Source organism: Balearica regulorum, chromosome Z (assembly GCF_011004875.1).
Source record: "Balearica regulorum gibbericeps isolate bBalReg1 chromosome Z, bBalReg1.pri, whole genome shotgun sequence".
Taxonomy (NCBI): domain Eukaryota; kingdom Metazoa; phylum Chordata; class Aves; order Gruiformes; family Gruidae; genus Balearica; species Balearica regulorum.
In genome coordinates, this window is record NC_046220.1 from 48,975,437 (window position 1) to 48,998,564 (window position 23,128).

Sequence of the window (23,128 nt, forward strand, 5' to 3'; positions counted from 1 at the left end):
AGAGACATTGCTGGAAGAAGCAGCCAAGCTTTTGGACAGATAGGTGGGACTTTTTTCTAAGACTATCAGTTGGTATAATAAAAGATACTTTTTCTCCCTACATGCCATGCCTTCTGACATCTCTAGGTTATCAGAGCTATAGCACGAAATGAGAGAGAGGAAAAAGGTCTTAAGTAATTTAAGCAAAACCAATGTAGCAGATCTGAAGTCTGCCTTGAATTTTGAGTCCCCAGAATAGCCTTTCTCTCATGATAAATATTTGCTAAACAGCATTTCTGCAGAATTCTGAACCCAGTAATCCTTTTCTAGGAGAAACAGATGTCCCTCTCAGGAAGACATCCTAAACATCACTGAGGAATCTTATTGGAAAGAGGTGCTGACGTCCCACAAATTTTCTGACATACGTACACTGAGACTGTAGACAAGGGGAGGTGCCACCCACATCCCCAAAAGCATTGCTGCATTTTGAGATGACTGGGCTTGTGTCACAGCCAGTTGAAGGCAGAGATGTTTGACCTCATCACCTAAAGCAGAAGAAAACAAACAGAAGTTATGAAGAAATTATCTTTAAATTTGTTCTCAAGTCATAAAATAAAGGAGAGTTATTGTTCTATTAGAGCACTACATTAAAATTTGCTTTTCTAGACATGCTGCTTAAAGCTTTTAACACATACATGTTATAAGTATCCTTTTCCCAGTCATGCACTTTCAGCCAGAAATCTCAGGATTTGTTCAAGCTCATTTCAATTCATTCAAGAATAAAAATGTGGGAATGGTAAGAAAAGTAAGAATTAAAAAACTCCTTGCCAAATAAAGAGAAGATTTAATCTACATAAGGAGAAATGAGTCAATATTCCTTTCTGCTAAATGCATGAGTAATTATGTTCACATGTTTCTACTCTTCCATGTACCCCATGTTCAAATAGTATATCACAGAACAGAGGTTAGTCCCTGTTACTGCTGTGAGCGCTTGGTTGCAGCATTCCCCAGGTTAACATGTGGAAAGACCTTGCTGCCGACACGGCTTCACCAAGGGCAAATCGTGCCTGACAAACTTGGTGACCTTCTATGATGGGGTTACAGCGTTGGTGGATAAGGGAAGGGCAACTGATGTCATCTACCTGGACTTGTGCAAGGCATTTGACAGTGTCCCGCATGACATCCTTGTCTCTAAATTGGAGAGACATGGATTCAATGGATGGACCACTCGGTAGATAAGGAATTGGCTGGATGGTCACACTCAAAGAGTTGTGGTCAATGGCTCAATGTCCAAGTGGAGAACAGTGACGAGTGGTGTTCCTCAGGGGTCGGTACTGGCACCGGCACTGTTCAACATCTTTGTCGACGACATGGGCAGTGGGATCGAGTGCACCCTCAGCAAGGTTGCCGACAACAGCAAGCTGTGTGGTGCGGTCGACACGCTGGAGGGAAGGGATGCCATCCAGAGGGACCTTAACAGGATGGAGAGGTGGGCCCGTGCGAACCACATGAAGTTCAACAAGGCCAAGTGCAAGGTCCCGCACATGGGTCGGCGCAATCCCGAGCACAACTGTAGGCTGAGCGAGGACTGGATTGAAATCAGCCCTGAGGGGAAGGACTTGGGGGTATTCATTGATGAAGAGCTCAACATGAGCCGGCAGTGTGCGCTTGCAGCCCAGAAGGCCAACTGTGTCCTGGGCTGCATCAAAAGAAGTGTGACCAGCAGGTCGAGGGAGGTGATCCTGCCCCTCTACTCCGCTCTTCTGAGAGCTCACCTGGAGTACTGCATCCAGCTCTGGGGGCCCCAGTACAGGAGAGACATGGAGCTGTTGGAGCGAGTCCAGAGGAGGGCCACGAAGCTGATCAGAGGGCTGGAGCACCTCTCCTATGAGGACAGGCTGAGAGAGTTGGGATTGTTCAGCCGGGAGAAAAGAAGGCTCCAGGGAGATCTAATTGCAGCTTTCCAATACCTGAAGGGGGCCTACAGGAAAGCTGGTGAGGGGCTGTTTACAGGGCCATGTAGTGACAGGACAAGGGGTAATGAGTTTAAGCTGAAGGAGGATCGATTTAGATGTTAGAAAGAAATTCTTTACTGTGAGGGTGGTGAGGCACTGGCACAGGTTGCCCAGAGAGGGTGTGGATGCCCCATCCCTGGAAGTGTTTAAGACCAGGTTGGATGGGGCTTTGGGCAGCGTGGTCTAGTGGAGGGTGTCCCTGCCTGTAGCAGGGGGGTTGGAACTAGATGATCTTTGAGGTGCCTTCCAACCCAAACCATTCTATGATTCTATATAGAGGTTATAATGGTTATGGAAACCTTACTGGTTTCTCTTTCAAGTCCCCTTAATGACTGGCACAGCCTGTTTCTTAATAGAATATTTAGTCATAAATACGTTGAGGAGGTACTTTGAGCAATGGCATGGCTTCCATATAGTACATGACTGGTACGGAAACATCCAGACAAACAATTTAAGTATTATACTAGCATTTGACCCATTAGACAGAAGATACGTTACTGTTAAACGTTAGCATAAAACTTAAATATGTGCTTTGTAATTTAAAATGTTCTTTCAGTAATGAAGATCGCAATCTATATAGTATGACTTTTATAAAGTTCACTAACATTAGTGCATGAACAAAGCAAATATTTAAGAGTCTAGTATGAAGCTCTTTGAAATAAAATATCTTATATGAGAAGTTAAGTAAATTGCAGAACAGGGAGAGGGTGAAATGTAACAAGATACTTCGGTAACCCATTCAAAAATTCTCTCTCACTAGCTTGGACTGTGAAGACACAAGTTACTATTTGCCTATGACTGTTCACTGCAGAGCACTACTGAATAACAAATAATAAGGTACTATTTCAATCATGTCATATGGTTTCTGCTCAGCAACAACTGCAATAAACCTTGTAAGATGGGTAAGCAATCTGTTGCCTTCAAGATGTTTACAGATGAACAAATCTTCACAGCAGAATCTGTGAAACATTTAAGGTTCATAAAACCAGTCATGAATTCTCAGGCATGAATAACAGTGACCTAAAGAATCTGAGAGAATTGAGCATATAGTCTAATTTTCATTAAAATATTCATGATATAGCTGTTCCAGAAAAAGTGTGTTAGAGTGCTAGATTTCTAGGTGGACTATTAAGTAATAATACCTAAAATGTATAAAAATGTAGACTATGATGCTGTCTGAAGTCAATGAAAACATAGCCACAAAAAACGATGTACTGTTTCCTCTGGAATTCCCCTGATTTACAAAAGTAAGACTCCTAATTGAAAAACAGGAATAAAAAAATCCCCCATACATTTAACTAGTTTCAGCTATTCATAAGATTGCACACAAATTTGCATCAGCATGGACTGCAGAGCTCAGTATAGGAAATTCTTTCACTTATTCTGACAGAAGATGTTACAATCAATTGCAAGAATTCCAAGTAAAACAGAAATTACAGTTCAAGTATACACAAAAAATACTTAACATGTAGCCAAATCTTTCTGTATGTAGCAAGTAGTTGTTCCTCACAGGGCAGTTCAATGATTTCTAGTGCTTATATAAGCACTGTCTCAGTAAAATAAACACCAGAAAGAAATAAGAACAACCTTCCATGTTCTGGGCTCTACAGCACATCAATTTAAACACAACAGCACTTGCCCAACCCAGCTGTAAAAGAATCTGCAAGGCCAGTAGTAACAGTTACATAAATCAGGAGAAACAAAACTCAGTGGAATCAAACAAGGGAATACAGAACTTTGCATAGTAGTTTGTTGGGGTTTTTTAAAGGAAATGAGTCTGAAAGTCAGACACTTTTATCAACCAAAACAGGCACAGACAGATATCCTGAGTAGAAAAATATCATACAAGCTGTCCAACATAATACTTCAGGACCAAAGCTACTCTCCAGCGTGAAGAGAAAATGCTCTTAGAAGCACTGACAAAATCAGGATCATGATGTAAGAAAGGGATATGCTTTCCTCTGTCACCCAGTGTAATTTAGTAGAAAATGCGTTTCAAACTATTGATAGCTAAATGTGCTACAGAGCAGTTCAAACTTGTGATAAAGCTGCCTGCAGCCTCTGACACAGGCACTGAACCAGCATTTAGTGGATGCTGAAAATGAGATACAATTAGAGTTTCATGATGGGCTCTTCTTACTGTAAATAGTTCAAATGAAAAATTTGGTCCAATTTCACCAGTGTTTTAGGGAACTTCCAATACTGCTCCAAACTTCTCAGCTCTGATCTCCTCTAGTCTTGCGTTAAACTGTGTTAACGCAGTGATCACAAATACATGTTTGCAAACATTAAAAAGTTGGTCTTCAAAGCATAACAAACACTTCAATCCCTGGAATAACTTCAAGCCCCGAAGTATGCTTTAAAGTCTGTGAAAGCTGTGTTAGTAAAGAAGTTGTGTGACAAGTACAAAAATCTTAACAGAAAACTATTAATCTTACCAAAGTTTAGCCTCATCAAAGGAGAAAGAATGGATGCCCAGTTTACAGGTGGATACTGATGGCTTTCTCCAACTAATGCAATGGGTGCCAGTGCTACTTTCACCAGCTCAGTTGGGATGGATTCAGGGCCTACAACAGAAGATTCAGTCACAGTCTGAATTTTACACACACACATTTGGCTAGACAGCTCGGGAAAAAATGTGAACACTGCACAGAAGACGAATCTGTAGTGAAAAACTGAAAAGCATTACAAAATTACTATTATTTCTTTTTGATTCTGAGAATTAGTGATCCTTGTTTGTAATCCACAGTTGTATTTTTAACATTAATGTCCTATCAAAAAAGGCTTTTCATTACTGATAAACTTTCTGGTTCCTTCCTCTTGAACCAATTTATGAGTTAATTACAGATATTCCTCATCTCGTAGGGTAGGATTTTTGCATTTAGGAAGAGAATAGGAAAACAGTGAAGTTTTCTGACACTGCTCTCTTTCCCCATCCTGTAGGTGCAAGCCACAAAAATTGTCAGACAGGTGCTAACTTTTGTTACATTATATGTTACTTAAACACAGGGAGATAACTCAGTGAAAGTCCTCCTGAAGGCAAGGCATGGGCTATTTTTACCTCCACTGAAAGCAAAGCCTGCTTCACAGGACAGCAGTGAGCTCACTCAGCTCCACATAGGAATAATCTCCTCTGCTTCATCTCCCTTAAGACTGTACTCCAAGACATCTCTCTCTTCCTAGCACTCCTCATGCAAGAGCATAATTTCTTTAGGTTCCTCTGCATTTATCACACACAGAATCATAGAATGGTTTGGGCTGGAGGGGACCTCAAAGATCATCTAGTTTCAATTCCCCCTGCCATGGGCACAGACACCTTCCACTAGACCACGTTGCCCAAAGCCCCATCCAACCTGGCCTTGAACATGTTCAGGGATGGGGCATCCACAGCTTCTCTGGGCAACCTGTGCCAGTCCCTCACCACCCTCGCAGAGAAGAATTTCTTTCTAATATTTAATCTAAATCTACCTTCTTTCAGTTTAAACCCATTACCCCTTGTCCTACCACTACATGGCCCTGTAAACAGCCCCTCTCCAGCTTTCCTGTAGGCCCCCTTCAGGTACTGGAAGGCTGCTGTAAGGTGTCCCGTAGCCTTCTCTTCTGCAGGCTGAAAAATCCTAACTCTCTCAGACTGTCCTCATAGGAGAGGTGCTCCATCCCTCTGACCAGCTTCGTGGCCCTCCTCTGGACTCGCTCCAACTGCTCCATGTCTTTCTTGTAATGGGGACCCCAGAGCTGGATGCAGTACTCCAGGTGGGGTCTCACGAGAGTGGAGTAGAGGGACAGAATCATAGCAGTAATCCATTTGAATACTGTTACAGAGAATCTTCCTAGAATCACTGAAATAAGGGGCAACATAAAGTTTGCCTGATGATGGAGTATTCCTGTGGATACATGCTAATGCTCAAAATTATTTGACTTTCATTCCCACAGGGAAGATACATGATCTCACAGACAAAGAGGGAAGAGGAAAGGGAAAAGTATTTAAAAGTCGTAAAAATTCAGTGGAGAAAACTAAAGACCTAACCACACAATTCTACTTCATGTTTTCGAGTGTTATTAAATTTATTTTTTTTAGAAATTGAACATCCCACATTAGTGAAGTTTCAATTAGTATTAGAAAAGTCCTCTTAGGAAATTAAAGTGGGTTATTAGGGTAACCTTTTATAGTCATAACGAATTTCCCAAAGGGATACCGTAGTTTGATCCCTTCTTACCTTTCTTTCCACTTTCAATGGCAAAGTCAATAGCTGCCCTGATAAAGCTGTTTTCAGGCAAGTAACTAAAATCCGGAGGAACTGTGAAGACAAAAAAACATGTCAGCAGAAATTATAACTTACAGGTTCCATGTAAATTCAAAGGCCAAACTGAGCTATGTTTGAGCTAACTAATTATGTAGGTGACTCAAAGTATTTAGACCACAAGATTATTGATAGATGCACTGGCCTTTCCACTTTGAAGGCAAGCTAAACATTTGTGTTGGTGAAAGATGTCAGGTATGAAAAAACAAATTCATTGACCAACTGAAAAGCCATGGATAAGAATTTCCTTAAAATGTATCAGCCACTGCGAGGCAGGCTTTAAAAGGGAGAGCTTCAAAAGCTTACTAAGTTTAATACAACAGAGAAATTCCATATCTATCTAATCTGAGGCACATGTGCCAAGATTATACAAAAGTAGAAACTCCAAGAATCTTTTTTCTGTGATGAAGAAGTTTATCTGCACTTCATATTATTGGTTCCCAATTTTGTTCATACCGAAATGAACAGCTTCCACTTCATTAGTTCCCTCCAATTACTGGTATTTTATCAATGGTGTAATCCTACTTTTATTTTATCAATGAATATTGAAAAAACACCAGAACGTAATTATGCATTGTCAGAATATGAATATCTGTGGTAATTGCTATACTGAAAGGGCACAGAACACTAGGTTTTTTTACTTCAGCTAATGAGAGAAGATCTCTTCTGGAAAAATACTTTTGAAAAGTCTGCTTGCTCTTGTTATGATTCAGTTTTTAAGTGTTGACTTTTTTATACCATGGGAAGTGCTACAGCAGAGAGTAGATTCTCAGAGCATGGAGTGAATAATGTAGATGTCAAACGCATGTGCCATATGCAGTGTAAAACTTCTTTACAATTTATTCTATAAAAGAATAAAACCAGAAGCAATATACAAGTTTGACCAGAACAACTTAGAACCTTACTTTGATACTGCAAGTAAAAGTGGATGGGGGGATCCTCTTCAGCACACTGATTCCTGCTTCATGTTCCAACCTTTAGGTCTAGCACACACAGCACCGTGAGGTCTCTGATTCAAAGGCTGTCACATCATGTAATAGGGCTGCAATGTTTATCCTATTTTGTCTAATGTGTCCCTTGGTGCCGTTTTAGCTAGGTGCTACTTCTATGTGTTCTTTAAGCAGCAATAATAAAGCATCTTACCGGATGCCCTGTTCTGAGTAGAAGACAAACAGGACATATGAAGACGTCCCAAAAGTCCTGCTGCATTTGTCTGAAGGCCAACCTGCCCTGAAAAACTGATTATCTGTTGAGACACAATAAACTGCTAGTTAGACAAATTTCCCTACATTGCCTCATTCAAGCTGGACACAGACATTATGCAGTTTCTTTAAACAGATTTGGCCTGTCTGTGCAAGGTGTAACTGTACTCTAGCACTGCATTATCCAAAGCAGGAAACAGAGGCTACCTTCTTACCTGTGTAAGGGCTCTGATGACTTCATTCAGCTTACTTTGAAATTGGGAGGACTGGATGCTCTCAGATTTCAGCTGCCAAAGAAAAAATAAAAAACATGATGTGAATTTTATAAGGGGAAAAAAGGAATTAACAAAACAGAGGACAGGTGCTGAAAAGACAGATTACATCTGCACACATGCCTTTTTGTGGGGGAGTGGGTGAGAAAAGGAGAAAGCCTGCATGGCTTTCCTCTTCTCCAGTGGCACTGCACATCGACTATATGATGGGAAAATGGAACAGACCTCATTTTACACATTGTAACTCTATCCTACTTGGTTCATACCCAACATGACTCACAACTGCATAAATGGGATGCCCCGGTATATAACCACTGCTGTAAGGATGCGGAGGATGTTATTCCATCTTGCCTTCTAACCAAATTTCTAGAAGAGATAAAGGTACCATTTCCTTGCATGTTCTCACCTGTATCATGCCTCCTTCAGAGCCCACCAGTGCAACGAGCCCACTGACAGCAGCTAGACGCTGCATTGTTGGAGAGCCCTGGAAGTGTAATTCAGGATCAGTGAGTCAATGTGGTCACACAACGCTACTGTTTCTTCCAACTTAAAAACCATGACTGCTGTCACTTCTACACCTCTCATCCCACAACCTTTTCAGGTCAGCCTCCAACATCCTGGATAATTATTCATCCCCCTCTTGGTCAAAGACTTTATATGGACCTTTCCCCATTTGAAATCATCATGCATTTCTCCCTGACAAATCACTTTCTCCTAACACAGTTTATATTCCACAAAATATACCATTGCAATTCAACTCTGAAACACTGTTTCTTTATTGATGCTTACCTTCAGTGGCAATCTTAATGTGTAAGTTGAGAGTCTGATTTCAAACATGCAATTTTTGTTACAATGAAATAAATTAAAATTATCATAACAACTGAGGCACAATAATCACCATTCTGTTAGTCTAATTTTGATAAGTAGCACCTAATTTCACAAGGCATCTTCATTTAATAACCTACATTTTAGCCTTGGATATTGTTCCAAATTAGTAGAGATGTCCTAATTAAGATCTCATTATGATAAACATTTCCCATCAATCATATAAGCAGAAGAGAAATAGTTGGTTTTTTTCTTTAGCAAACAGTCCAAAGATGTATTTTTGCTTCCAAATATCAATCAAACAGCATGTTCAGATAGTCCTAACTTCTCCTAGCATGACAATTGCAGAAGCAAGGAAAATTATGCCCCTACTGTTCATTTAAAATTACACCTGCACCCCCACCCCCTCCTACAAAAAACAGGAATTAAGACTGCTTTACCTCTGCAAGCACAATTTTCATCCAGGCTGGCAGTAGTCTGTTACTCAGGTCTTCAGCTTTCCCATGACCACAAGCTGACAAGCCATGTACTATTGCACCTAGAGCTAAAGCAAAACTGTGGGTCTGTAAAGTGAAAAAGGCACATTAAAAACCAGATCTTTCAAAAGATTCTGTATTCTTTTTAATATTTATTATTGAAAGATTACTTAAGTATTTATTATTTCCCAATAATTAGAAGTAATGTCTTTGTCTAAAACACTGGATGCTTTCTTATTTCAAGTATTTTCTTATGTCAAGTGACATAGGATTTTCTAAGATTGAATACTAGCACATACACTGTTCTGCGATATTTTGCAGACTTTCTGATATGGAGATAAAAAACTGTAGCAAAGGTAGTTTGTTTTGACTTCCTATTTTCCAGATAACATTCTAAACAGTTGATTAGTGTAGTAGCAGGCTTTGATTTAAAATGGTTGCTTGGCAAGCATTTAACAAAAAAGAACAAGCACTGAAATATGGAGATTGTTTTTGGCATTTTTTGAGGGTAACCCTGGGACACTAGGGATGAAACAGACACCTGGAGGAAGCTGTGGCTATGATGCACTGTCTGGAGGCTAAGGGAAAGCAAAAATTCAGAAGAGCACAGTAGATGTATTTTCCTACCAAGAAAAAGAATCTGAAGAAACATGTTATAAAAGAGACAAAAATTGGCAGGACGCAAGGATTAAAGACATGAAGAACTCAAAAGTACCAACTTCCCTTCTAAATGCAATCAAACATATAAAATCTGTTTTTATTTCACTGTGTGGCAACTGCTATATGCTTGTAGACAATGCATCAATGGATCAGGTGGTAGTCTTGATAACTGCACGGTATGCACAACATGCTCAATGTTAATGCTGAAAGTAGATTAATATAATTGTCTTGTAGTTACAGTCTGGGTAAAGCAGTATTAAACAGGTAAGAGAAAACCAGAAGTGAAGTAAAGCCCAAACACTGCATTATGACCTGCTGATTATTTTCCACTAAGGTCCGTAGCTTGTTCATGGCCTCCTCAGCCTCAGCTGCTTCTATGATTCCAACACTGAAAGCAGAGACACAGGAACAGGCCACAGAATAGGCAAGTACCTAAAAAAAAAAAGTATTTAATTCTGTTAACCAGTGTCTGATCAAATTGATTGTAGCAATGTGCACATGGAGTAATGTGCCAGCATAATAAAAAAGCATTTTAGAATCACAGGATCATAGAATGGTTTGGGTTGGAAGGCACCTTTAAAGATCATCTAGTTCCAACCCCCCTACCATGGGCAGGGACACCCTCCACTAGACCAGGTTGCCCAAAGCCCCATCCAACCTGGCCTTGAACACTTCCAGGGAGGGGGCACCTGTAAGTTCTCTGGGCAATTTTCAATTTATACTTCCAGATGTTTATTCCCTCCCTGAAAGAATCTTCACTGATGCTAACGTTAAACAAATACAACTAATGCTGGGAAGTGCTTCTGGTTTTATGTAGGTAAAACTCCCCATCTTCCACACAAATGTAGTTACTCTTCTCAACACAAGTATCTGATCATTATTAACGTGAACATAACAGAGCATGCTGTGATCCCATCAGGGCTACAAGCAGGTCCGCAAGGCCGGAAGAGAAGCATGTACTAGAACTGTCTCCCACACACAGTGCATGACTGGCCTTGCGTCCTTGCAGAAGGATTCACAAGTGACACTGTTTTTCTGTTCTTTAGCCTTAGACATGGAGAATAAAGGAAGTTTGAACTTTCAACAAGGCAACTGTGCCAACTGTTTAACCTCCTTTGTACCAAAGATAAGCAATGGAACAACACACGACTATAATGGAAGTAGAGAGCACCTACCTACTGTGCAGGATTGGCCACAATTTTACTTGGAGCAAGTAATGCTCAGATTGTACCTCTTGCTGCAGCAGGCCAAAGTTACCTCTCAAGGACAGGATTATATCCCAGCCATTTACAGCTCTAAAAGAACCTCTGAGGCATCTCATAAATATAGTAGTATTCAGTAGTTTGCTGGCCAAATTTTACTCATATATAATTGTCTGTACAATTCCTTACAAAGATTTTAATTGAAAAGGGTAGATTTTGCTTCTCAGCCCAATCTATCTCATGATGTTAAACAGCTGCTGCCTTTCATCTCAGAAGTTGCTATATTGAACCTAGTTTAAGTTCAGTAAAGCACTTTGAGATCTCTGGGGAGAGATAAATGATTTCATAGCTCTGAGTTCATTTTAATGCATGAACCATAAACTGCAAAAGGCTAATCCCCAACACATATGTACTGCCAAAAAAATTAAACTCCATAAAAGATGACCTTTAATAAAGAGCTTTCAGAGCAGTACCAAGAGGGGAAAGAGAATAATACTACCAATCTCTGCTAATTCCCTTAGAAAAACCACAGGATTATGCAACTCAGCTGTTCAGCTGGTGCAGGCTTACATACATCAGGTACAGGGTTGCTTGTTTTTGTGCAAAACACCTGCTTATTCTGATTCTTGTTTTCCATTGTAAACTCCTCCAATTCCATGAGTTTTCCTTCTCAGGTTTTACCTCAATAAGATTATAGACTTAGTGCACGGACCACATCAAAACTTAAAAGACATGTTTTGGCAAAATAAATTGAAATGCATGCTCCAACTTAGCAGAGTTCAGTTTAAGTCTTCAAAACATAGTTATAAAGAGAACGCCAAATGGGGCCATAGCAGCATTCACAAGTGCAAGATTCACATTAGCTAGTTACAGCAGCTTTCAAAGAAGGAAACGGGAGGCATATTCAAGGAGGAAGCATTAGCATTAGGGTTCTCTCTGAAAGTAACTTGCTGTGTGCTTTCTAGTAGATCAGACGAACAGTAAAGAACTGTATATGAGAGACCCATATCCACAGCTAGTCAGGACCCAACTTTCAAAAATTTAATTTGAGGTTAAGGAATTAAAGAAGCACTTTAAAGAATGATGTCTGTTATCTTTTCAGGCAGTTTCTTAATGTTTGTGCAGCATTACAGATTATTCTATTATTATTATTATTGTTTTCTTTAGCAGATATAAAACCATATATTGTGAAATAAATGATAGAAACCAAGCATTCCAGTACTAAAGATACAAAGCTTCAGTAAAAAAGTGTACAGTTATTAAAGGGAGGCAACAAAGTAAAAGAAGATTTAGAATTTGCAATAAAATAGGTCATACCTCCTGGACCCATCTGCTTTGGTCCTCACTGCTGTCCAGGTATTTGCAGAGTTTTCGCAGTGAAGCAGAAACATGCACTCGTGATTCTGTTTGGCTACTGTGACTCATAAGTGAAAGAACAAGTCCTACTCCCAAAATACATCCAGTGCTTAAAGAGAAGACAAAAGAAAAAGGATTAAGTATGCTTTGGCAGCTCTGAACTCTCTTTTCACCCCAACATGGGTTGCTGAGCAAAAAGACCTCTTGGCCTGACCTAATAATTAGCCCTGTGGATAAATACTTAACACAGTCAATTTTACAAATGGTTTTTATTTCACACATAGATGATACTTTTTGGAAGACACAGGATGAAAGAAAAGTGTAAGAAGTAAATGTGCATTTAAATTAATAAATCCAACACATACAGCCTCATTATTCCTTACACCCCTGAAGAACCAATAGCCCCATCAACAAGCACATCAACTATTATGAAGGAAGTATGGATCCAAACTTCTACATCTGATTTATACTGATATCCCAAACTCTGAGACCCCAGTTAAACATACTAATTGCAGGTCCTGGCTGTATTAGGGTTTGTTGCTCTCAAATTCCTGCAAGACGTGTTCCAGTTTGCAAAAATAATTAAATTAGTGATTGAGCCAGAGGGCAGGTAAGATGGCTGCAGAGATTACAGTATTCACCTGCATTTCAGAATGTGAGTGTCAGGTATACATTCTAACCCATATGTATTAAAATATGCATATGCAACAGTGGACCAACTTCAACAGAGCAGACATATCCAGTACATATAACAGTTTGATGCTGAGGACACCTAAAATTGCAACAAGAACATAGCCTCAAAGTACATAATTTAATAGGGCAGCTGGCATGAACAACTTCACAGACTCTGCCTCTTTTTCGGATTTGACCAGAAATCACATTCTGGACCAGAGAACTCTTACTAAATTCAGCACCTGTGCTCCCGCAACAAGTTTCAGTTTCCCGAGGTTATCACTCACAATACTGCAGAGTTTTGTCAGAAAATTCCCAAACAGTTCTGGCTGCAGTCATGAGATACTAAAAGCACAGCAGGTACTCCCTGCTCTGAAGGTGGTCTCTCACTGGGACACATACACAGTAGCTTAAAGAAGCAGGTCTTACGTGAGGATGAAAATTTTTTTCCCCTTGCGCATCTCCCTGAGCATGCCAATGACAGACACTGCATGTAAGTGAGCAGTCAAATAAACGTGGCTAGGATCTTAGGTATTCTTCTAAGCTTCTGCTATCCAACTTAAAACCAGGAAGAGTTACTGCTTTTACTCAGCTAAGTAAAAAAGAAACTTCTGAGAATAACTTCAGTCATATTTATAAGGTAATTTTTTCAGTAACTGGGGGTGAAGATGATGAGCATGGCTAGAATACTTGGAGTGGTGTCCTGGCAGTGGTGTCTTCTTTTTCCAATGAAGAAAATGAAGCAACCCTTTGGAATCAATGTTTTTACGTGGCATATATGAATTCATGAACAGCCAACAAAATAAGTACATGGCTTATATGCAAGAGTTCTATACACAATTATATGCTATTGCTTGTTAACAAAAATAGAGAAAAAGAAGTCCCTAATTAGAACTACAATTTTTTAATGTTATCTCTTTGCAAAGACCCAAAACATAAGTGGTGACTAAAGTACGAGTAAAACCTCGTTCCCTCTGCCCCCTTTTTGTAACTAGCAATTGTGTTCACTTAGGTGCCTTGTCTGTGATCTACATAAAATTCATATTTAAGTGCACTTCATCCACATGGTATCTCAGATTTCCCAGCATGTTTTAAGTGTTTTACTGCCAATGCATAAGACATACTGCACTACTGTCATGACTCATTTTTGAATCTACTGTAATTTATCTCAGTAACGTAACTTGGCAGTGTACAGGGCAATACAGTTTATCACACACAGAATGAAAAACTTCATGAACAGATCATGAAACAAAATAAAAGGTTTGTATTTTAGGATGAAAGAAAACTGGTAATTTTTTACAGGCCAAATCCTGATAATACTGAGGTTAGTGGAGTTTGACAGGGTTCTTTAAAAATAATATAAAGTTTTTGATTGAAGATGCCTTAAAGTCAAATCAAACAGCTACTGACCTTGCAAAAAACTCCACAAAAAACCAAGTCATAGAATCATAGAATGGTTTGGGTTGGAAGGGACCTTAAAGATCACCTAGTTCCAACCCCCCTGCTACAGGCAGGGACACCCTCCACTAGACCACGTTGCCCAAAGCCCCATCCAACCTGGTCTTAAACACTTCCAGGGATGGGGCATCCACACCCTCTCTGGGCAACCTGTGCCAGTGCCTCACCACCCTCACAGTAAAGAATTTCTTTCTAACATCTAAATCGATCCTCCTTCAGCTTAAACTCATTACCCCTTGTCCTGTCACTACATGGCCCTGTAAACAGCCCCTCACCAGCTTTCCTGTAGGCCCCCTTCAGGTATTGGAAAGCTGCAATTAGATCTCCCTGGAGCCTTCTTTTCTCCCGGCTGAACAATCCCAACTCTCTCAGCCTGTCCTCATAGGAGAGGTGCTCCAGCCCTCTGATCAGCTTCGTGGCCCTCCTCTGGACTCGCTCCAACAGCTCCATGTCTCTCCTGTACTGGGGCCCCCAGAGCTGGATGCAGTACTCCAGGTGAGCTCTCAGAAGAGCGGAGTAGAGGGGCAGGATCACCTCCCTCGACCTGCTGGTCACACTTCTTTTGATGCAGCCCAGGACACAGTTGGCCTTCTGGGCTGCAAGCGCACACTGCCGGCTCATGTTGAGCTCTTCATCAATGAATACCCCCAAGTCCTTCCCCTCAGGGCTGATTTCAATCCAGTCCTCGCTCAGCCTACAGTTGTGCTCGGGATTGCGCCGACCCATGTGCGGGACCTTGCACTTGGCCTTGTTGAACTTCATGTGGTTCGCACGGGCCCACCTCTCCATCCTGTTAAGGTCCCTCTGGATGGCATCCCTTCCCTCCAGCGTGTCGACCGCACCACACAGCTTGCTGTTGTCGGCAACCTTGCTGAGGGTGCACTCGATCCCACTGCCCATGTCGTCGACAAAGATGTTGAACAGTGCCGGTGCCAGTACCGACCCCTGAGGAACACCACTCGTCACTGTTCTCCACTTGGACATTGAGCCATTGACCACAACTCTTTGAGTGCGACCATCCAGCCAATTCCTTATCTACCGAGTGGTCCATCCATTGAATCCATGTCTCTCCAATTTAGAGACAAGGATGTCATGCGGGACAGCGTCAAATGCCTTGCACTAGTCAGTTTAATGTTCCACACCGCAGCTTAAAGGAAGGCTACAGAGTATTTCAAGTTTCATAACAATTTGCTCCTTATCACTTCTTTACTCAACATGTATCAGTATTTATGATTTTCCCAATATTTATTCTTAGAGATGCAAGTTAGTTTTGCCATGCCGCAACTTTACACAGAAAGCCACATTTGCAAGGGTCTTGTAGACTTCATCCTCAATATGGGAAATATAACAATGCAAGCCAAAAAACTCTACTGCCCCTTGGTATTCTCAAAAACTTTTTACATGCAAACTTTTCAAAAGGTCAGAGTTATCCCAATCTGCAACATGTTTTCTTTGTCTGCAGGAAGGCGGGGGGGGGGGGGGAAGGGGCAAAGCAAAACCTTTCAATAGAGGGACCATATGTACAGCTGTTTGTTGCCCATATGCTGTACTGTTACAACTGAAACACTGATGGTTTTAAATTTATTTTTTCCCCAGTACACTGAAGTTGATCTGACAGAAATCTATAGAACATAATCTATATGAAAAGTTAACAGACATGAATGTACATGCTTGCTGAACCTATGCTCTATGTAAGTTAGGCTTGGGTGAAAAAAAATGAGCTGTTGTATAGCTTCTGTAACCAATAAGTCTGACAAAGCCTATTAGCATAAAGAACTGTCTGAATACACCTGTCATGCACATTTTCCATACATGTGTATATTGAAAAGTGGTAAATAAGGATATTTTAAAAATATACTTATTTCAGTTTCGGTCTAACATAAGGGCAGATTTAAGGTCCACTCACAGATCTCTTGATAACGTGTGAGTGCATGCCATTTAAAGTTAGGAGTAATTGCAAAGCTCCTAAGGCTCTGCAATCTATGAAACTCCGTTTCAGTTAAAAACTGAAGCAACATCATATTAACATCCTCAACCATCTGAAATGTTTTTCCTCCTTTAAAAGATTATAGTTTCACTTTTGGGTTTTTTTTTTTCCTGTGTGGTTTCAACAGATAAAAGAGTACTGATTTACGAGCATTATTCTCACAGTGACCTTTTCTGAGATGAAACTTTAAGTTCAGAGTATTTGATGCAACTTAAACAGATGTAGACATTCTTACGGAACGTAAGTGGACTGTCACCAAACTAAAGCACTGGCTCAGGGAAAGGTTCTTACTGCTTATTGAAAACAGCTCTGTTCTCTTCATTCCTCTTACCTCCTCTCCCAATTTTAAAATGAGAATTTTCCGAATTAAATGAAGAAAATGATATATAAAAACAATATTCCTATCAAGGCTGACATGATCAGTGAAATGTGGTCATGTGAGCTCCAGTTTGCACAGCACACAGATTAATAAACCACTTATCTAGACAAAAACAAAACAAAAACTTCAGCAAAAACCTCTCTTTCACAATAACTAAAGTCCTTCAGTGCATGAGATGTCTCACTTCACACCCTGCCGAAGCGTGTCACTGAGCAGAGGCATATTCTTCTAAAATAACCAGGAGCCATGCCACATCGCACAAGTTTACGGGTGGGGTGGAAGAGGAGGGGCAGGCTGCGGTGGAGGCCCCCGCATTCCGCTAGGGGGCAGCATGATGCCGGAGAGCTGCCGGCCTGCAGCGCTCCCGCGCCGCGCAGGGCCAGGGGCTGCTACCGGGAGCCCTCCCGGCCGCCGCTAACCTCAGGGCAGCCGCAGGAGAGGATATGATTACTGCTGGCATTCAGAAAAAAGGGAACTCCGCCCTCCCACATCTGTACCGCATAATACCTACTCTCAAAAAACTTGCAAAATTTCTTTTAACAGAAAAAGAGAATCGCCTGTTTGGCAGGGATGAAACACTGATGAAAAGGTCAGTGTTAATGCTTACGTCCCACAGTTGGCCATGCCCATCATACTGGATGAAAAGGCTGGAAAGGCCCTTGCTTTGGAATAGCAGTTTTAAAGTGGAGAAATGCCAAACTTGGACAAGTCTGCAACATTTACAGCTTTACATTACTACTTTGGTCACATTGTGCTCACAGTAAGCACCAAGGTACCATTAACCTTTAAAAGCTGTAGCAATTACGCCCAGCATAAGAAAGAAAAAAACCCACCCACCCTTCGATCTTCCCTCTCCTGCTTGCCATTGTTACATATTCTTCTGGCAACCTCTCACTGCCAGAGAAGTCTAGTTTGGCTTTTCTGTGACGCATTTATCTCCAGCGAATAGATTGCACAAACAAGCAGCAACAGGTATAACAAAGTGACACAACTGATGCAGCCCCCTGTGCACCATGGGTCTCACCCTGTGCCACTCAAGAGGCAATCCAAATCCTAATGAAGCTATATAGCCCAATGGTCTGCAACTGTGACCCCTCACAGCTTTTCAGAAGGTCCACTGGAGAAGGGGAGTTCAAACACCAATTATTGGTCTTTTTCCCTTGAACAGGGAAGACCTGGGCAGAATGATGTTCAAAATCATTCACATCTGAGGCACTACCCATCCACACTGAGGCACTCAAGATACTGCAGTTCCTTCCCTATATTAAAAGCAAAATGACTGGTGTGGAAGACATACTACTATGTTATGTTAGTTGTTTAATGGCAACTGACGTGTTTTATTGTTCAGTTATTCCAGGTTTGCCAATGCTAGTAATCGTGCTACACCTTTCAATAATTTCTTGCCCTTCTGGTGGGCTGCTCCTCTTTCTGGGACACCTGAGGCATAACTTCAGTTGGTTAAATTAAATATATTTGCTTTACCCTGCCTTCAACATGTCATCCACAGCTGTTGAATTAACAGCCTGGCTCTCCCAGATAAGTAAGCCACATGAGGCAGCTGCTCCCAGAGTTCACGCTGTGTTGTACACACATGCACATTCCAGTAAGAGGCTCCAACACAGAAGCAGCTGAACTTCATTGAACACCTTGGCAACCACCCAAGAGCACCAAGGAAGGACTTTCAGAAACATCTTTCATTAATGAACATGTGCAGCTAAGCAATCCTGTTCCTCGAATTGCTGGTATCTTCCCACTGCCTGTGAGTAAGACTGTGGGGTTCTCTATACGTGCCCAAGGTTTTTTTACTTGTGGGTTGGCAGGGATTAGCAGTGCTGGTCATTGCTTCCTTTCACCTCACAGTAAGGACTCTATAGAAAAAACTGTGTGTATCTGTCAGATATATGCACATATGCATACACTTATATATGTTCATATATAAAGTATTTTATATATATATTTATTTATGGACACACTCATTTAGAAGATGGTACACAGAGGAATAAACCAGCAGGAACATCTTAAAATTCAACAAGCTCCAACTCATAGTCCTGCACCTGGCAACAGACAGACTAGGACCAGAGGGTCTGGGCATCAGCTCCTATGGACAGCCTTGGGCATCGGTGGCAGCAAGCTGAGCTGGGGGCAGACATGCACCCAGACAGCGATGAGGGCCAGCAGTGCACCCACAGCATGAGCAGGATAGAGACATGACAGCCAGGGCAAGGATCACCCCTCCACTCTGCTCACTGACACGCCTGGAATACTGCTCTGAATGCAGGAAAGACACCAATAAAACAGGAACAAGTTAATGGGAGGCTACTGAGGCAAGGCTGGAGCCCTTGCCCTGAGAGAGAGGCTGTGAGACCATCGCCTCATGGTTGGTTCATCTGTGAGAAGGGATGGCTTTGAGGGCACCCAACAGCATCTCTCCATGACAGGAAAGGATTGAGGAGATGTAGCTGAGCTCTTGCATGGTGGGAGGCCAAGAGACAGTAGGCACAAACTGAAATATCAGACATTCACATGGAGATAAGGACAGCCCAAAGGTGGAGTTAGGAGCCAGAGAGACTGTGCAGTCTCCAGTTTTGAGGGTTTCAAATTCTGACTGTAAAGCCTCAGGCAATGTAGTCCAAGTCCGTGGCTGAGTCTGTTTTGGGGAGGGATGTGGATCTCCAAAGGTCTTGCCAGCCTGCATGAGTTGGTGATTCTATGGAAGTACAGAACACGCTGTGTCCTTATCCTATCTTTATACTCTTCTATGTAGAATTAAGCGATAAAAGCATGAATTAAAAAGGTGGAGCTCAAAATAAAACAACATATCATCAATAATGAAAGAAACTCACTTGTACTCCAGACTGGTGTCAAAGCAGCAGTCTTCCAGTGCATCCAGGGACTTCATTAGAACTAAGTTCATCTGTTGACTGGGTACATCACTACAAAACCAAAACAAGTATTAATCCCCTCTCACAGGATATTAAATCTCCTGCAAACACTAAGCATGCCAGTAAATACAGTTATTTTATTGCTGTAACAGGTTTTCATACTACTCTGTAAGCAATAACTATACGACTGGTCATTTGTGTCACATTCATATAAACATACTCATATAATAAAAACATATTCAGACCTTAACTGGCAATCACTATTGCTACAACACCCAGAAACCCAGCACCCAGGATTTTTAAAACATGCCTGACAGTAGGAAGGTACTGATAGAACATGATCTCAGCTACACCTGTAACTATTTATAAACTGAAAATTCATGACATTTTAAGATTTTAGCTCTGTAAATATCTCTCTCAATCTTTTTGCCTAATTTATTGATTAAAAAAAAAGGAAGCACTTACATCTCACTCCAAAGACATCATAGGGACTCCCCTCTTATAAAACCTGTACGCAGTTATCTTAATGAACAGGACAACCCTAATGCAACTAACTCTATGATTTGGTATTAGCTACAGCTACCTCCCTACAAGTTTTGCTGTTGTTGCAAGTCAATGCTTGGAAGAATGTGTGAGATTAAGCACCCAGGGCAGTGGAAGAGTAAAAACCTATCTAGTCCGTAAGAAAATTTTAGAAAAATTTATGAATTTCAACACCCCTCACCAAACGAACAAAAAACCTCCAAACCTCCAAAATAAAGATTCATATATTCCAAAACACCAAGCTGATCTAATTTAATCCTCTTTAAAAGCCTTTTAATGCTTGTGTGCAGCTCAGTTGTTACCACTGACTAAATATCCAGAGACAGTCCATCCCCCAAATTATGTGGCTGAGTCAGAGCCAGCAAGGCATCAAGACACCAAAGCATGAAGATTAGAACCCAGCACTGCTGCACAGTGTTTTAACAAAGGCAGGTGCATCAGAAACATTAGCTTCACTGAGCAAATTAACAACTGACAGCCAAATCTGTTTGATACCTGTGCCTGTGCACCAATTAAACATTTATTATGAGCATATAGGCAGACAGAATCCCTAGCAGTCAAGAAGCTTAAGGAGTATAAAGCCCGACCTACTTAATTTCACTAGAATCACTGGAAATTTGCAACTGAAGCCAACCCTTCTGTAAAGGAGGCATTTTCTACCAACTTCAGAGCGTCTCTCTTCTGCCAACATAGCCGTAACAGCACACCTTAAAGACAGCCCGTTACGCTACTTCTGTTGTAGCTCTATCCCCATATGTGTAACTCACATGGTATAAGTGAACACCATCCAGCGTCCACAGCACCACTTAGAAAGGAACCAATGGGAACTGTGAAATATTTTACAGTGAAGTCTCCTAGGGCAGCTAGGTCCCCTTTAAAAGCATCTGTGTGGCTCTCCTAGCTGACTGCTTTGCACATGTACCTTAGGATATTATGAAAATTAATCATTCACCCTGAAGGAATGTGGCAAAATATACAGGATAGCACTAGCGGGGTGGGTGGTGAAAACTGGTAACAAAAGACACTTTTTAAGAAATGTTGCAAAGCCCCTCAAGAGTCATTTGCCTATAACTTGTAAATACTTTAATTCCTCAGAACTTAAGGCCACATGCAGGAAAAAGAAGAAAGTTATTTGCACACCTACATTACATATGGTAACCCTTACCTAACTTTTTCTTCATGCAAACGTGAGATAAACATCCCCAAACCAAGGCCCATGTGGATTTGAACAGCTTGAGACTCATCAGCATTTGGTTTCCCAGGTAACCTGTCAGTCAGCATAATCAGGACCTCCTCAACCTTCTCCTTGCATGACAAAATGAAAACCGGCACCAGGAGAGACAATGCAGTGGCCGCGCAGGAACGAGCTATAATACTAGCAGTATTTTCACCCGAATAGGATTTCTAGAAAAATATTAAAAAGAATTATTTTTTTCTTTTACTCTTGGGGGAAGGAAATAAAATTCCTTTCCAGGTAGTAACACTCAGCACTTTAGGAAATTAAAAGAAATACCTATACAGCAGCAAATAGCAGCCACAGATGTACTGCAATCTGACAATAAACAGTTTTCATGGAATTGCCTATGGTAACTTTCCCATTTGCTTCACCTTGTAAACAGCTTAAAATTAGGGTAATTCAGAATATAATTTCAAAGTTTAAATAAAGATTGTTAAGTATGAAATTGTAAACAAAGGGTAACACAAGATGCAACCAGAATTCAACAGTTAGTTTGCACATAAATACATTGATCTATTTCAGTTTTCATCTTCCTTGTTAAAATATCCAGCAGCATGATCAGAAGGGCAAACAGAAACCAGTCATGACGTACTTCTGTCATTATAACACGTCGAGAATTTAGTGAGTTGGCAAAAGCACTGCCTTAAAAGCATCACACCTAGGATGACAAAACATCACGAAATCTTGAAAGATAACCAGTAGAGATATTTTCTAGAAGAAAGATCCCTTACAAAGGTTTTTCATTCCTTTCCATTTTGAAAGGTAAAAGCCATACAGCCACCTCTACTTCTAAAGCAATGGACTGGTTGTAAGCAATAGCCTAATGTGTATTTATCAACTTTCACGTGCAACTCTGTAAAGGAAAAGAAAAAAAACCCCACAAGGATAAAAGGCACTCTGCAAGACAGTGATTTCTATTGTGTGCCTCTGAATTTTACAAGCGTAAGACTTTTTAAAAAGTTGGGTTTTTTCCCTAAACAGAGTGGATTTTAGAAATGAAACTCTGTCACATTTTTTCATCTCAAACCCACCTTTTTTTAAACAGCATTATTTTCAAAGGCAGGAGTCACAAAACAATTTGGCAAGAACTGCTAGTGCCAACCAAGTAGTTGAATCTCCTCACGTCCAACTAGTCTAGCATTCATTCAGCACCACATTTGATTTGGTGATCTGTGTCCCCTGCGAGTGGTGACAGGGGGCACATGTCAGAGCTGACTTGGGTCCATCGGTATTCTTCAGCTTTTTGATGCTAACATCTCATCTACCAAACTAAACACAGTTCATGAACGCAGTTAATTAAGTTCTGGTTAGAAAACATTATGATATATTAGCAGTCTGGCATTTGGTCTTATAGGACCCAAGTTCGCTTCTGCATCTGCGGCACAAAATCTCCAACCTGGTCGTTTGTACCACAGATAGTCAAGAGTTAGCAATACCTATTCCTTAAGGTCTATACTAAGCTTTCAGTCTATCTCCAGGTGCTACTTAAGAACTGCTTGATATTTATATGGCTTAATAATTTCAGGTTGGTTATCACACTGCAAGCACATATGATACAACTTCTACTGGCCTACTTCAGGGGTTCAAGAGGTACTGTAAAATAAGAATCACTGGCTCCGTAACTGTTAAGATTTTGAGAAAGTATGCTTTTCAGAGTTCTAAGGAATGGTGTCAGAATCATT

General features: G+C 40.9%; 1 protein-coding gene across 5 annotated transcripts in view; it reads right to left on the reverse strand.

The window, feature by feature from the left end:
• The window catches only part of FOCAD (focadhesin), a 137,815-nt gene that overhangs the window by 9,614 nt on the left and 105,073 nt on the right, over positions 1-23,128 (reverse strand). For 4 of the 5 annotated variants that reach the window (XM_075739233.1, XM_075739229.1, XM_075739230.1 and 1 more), the window contains 11 exons: positions 21,375-21,613; positions 19,628-19,717; positions 12,250-12,397; positions 10,043-10,162; positions 9,035-9,157; positions 8,176-8,253; positions 7,713-7,784; positions 7,439-7,541; positions 6,212-6,292; positions 4,433-4,561; positions 409-524 (listed from right to left, as the gene is read on the reverse strand). In XM_075739233.1, the coding sequence (XP_075595348.1) occupies positions 409-524; positions 4,433-4,561; positions 6,212-6,292; positions 7,439-7,541; positions 7,713-7,784; positions 8,176-8,253; positions 9,035-9,157; positions 10,043-10,162; positions 12,250-12,397; positions 19,628-19,717; positions 21,375-21,613 (1,299 nt within the window). The remainder of the gene's footprint in view (positions 1-408; positions 525-4,432; positions 4,562-6,211; positions 6,293-7,438; positions 7,542-7,712; positions 7,785-8,175; positions 8,254-9,034; positions 9,158-10,042; positions 10,163-12,249; positions 12,398-19,627; positions 19,718-21,374; positions 21,614-23,128) is intronic. The other variant, XM_075739232.1, reaches the window with a different exon arrangement.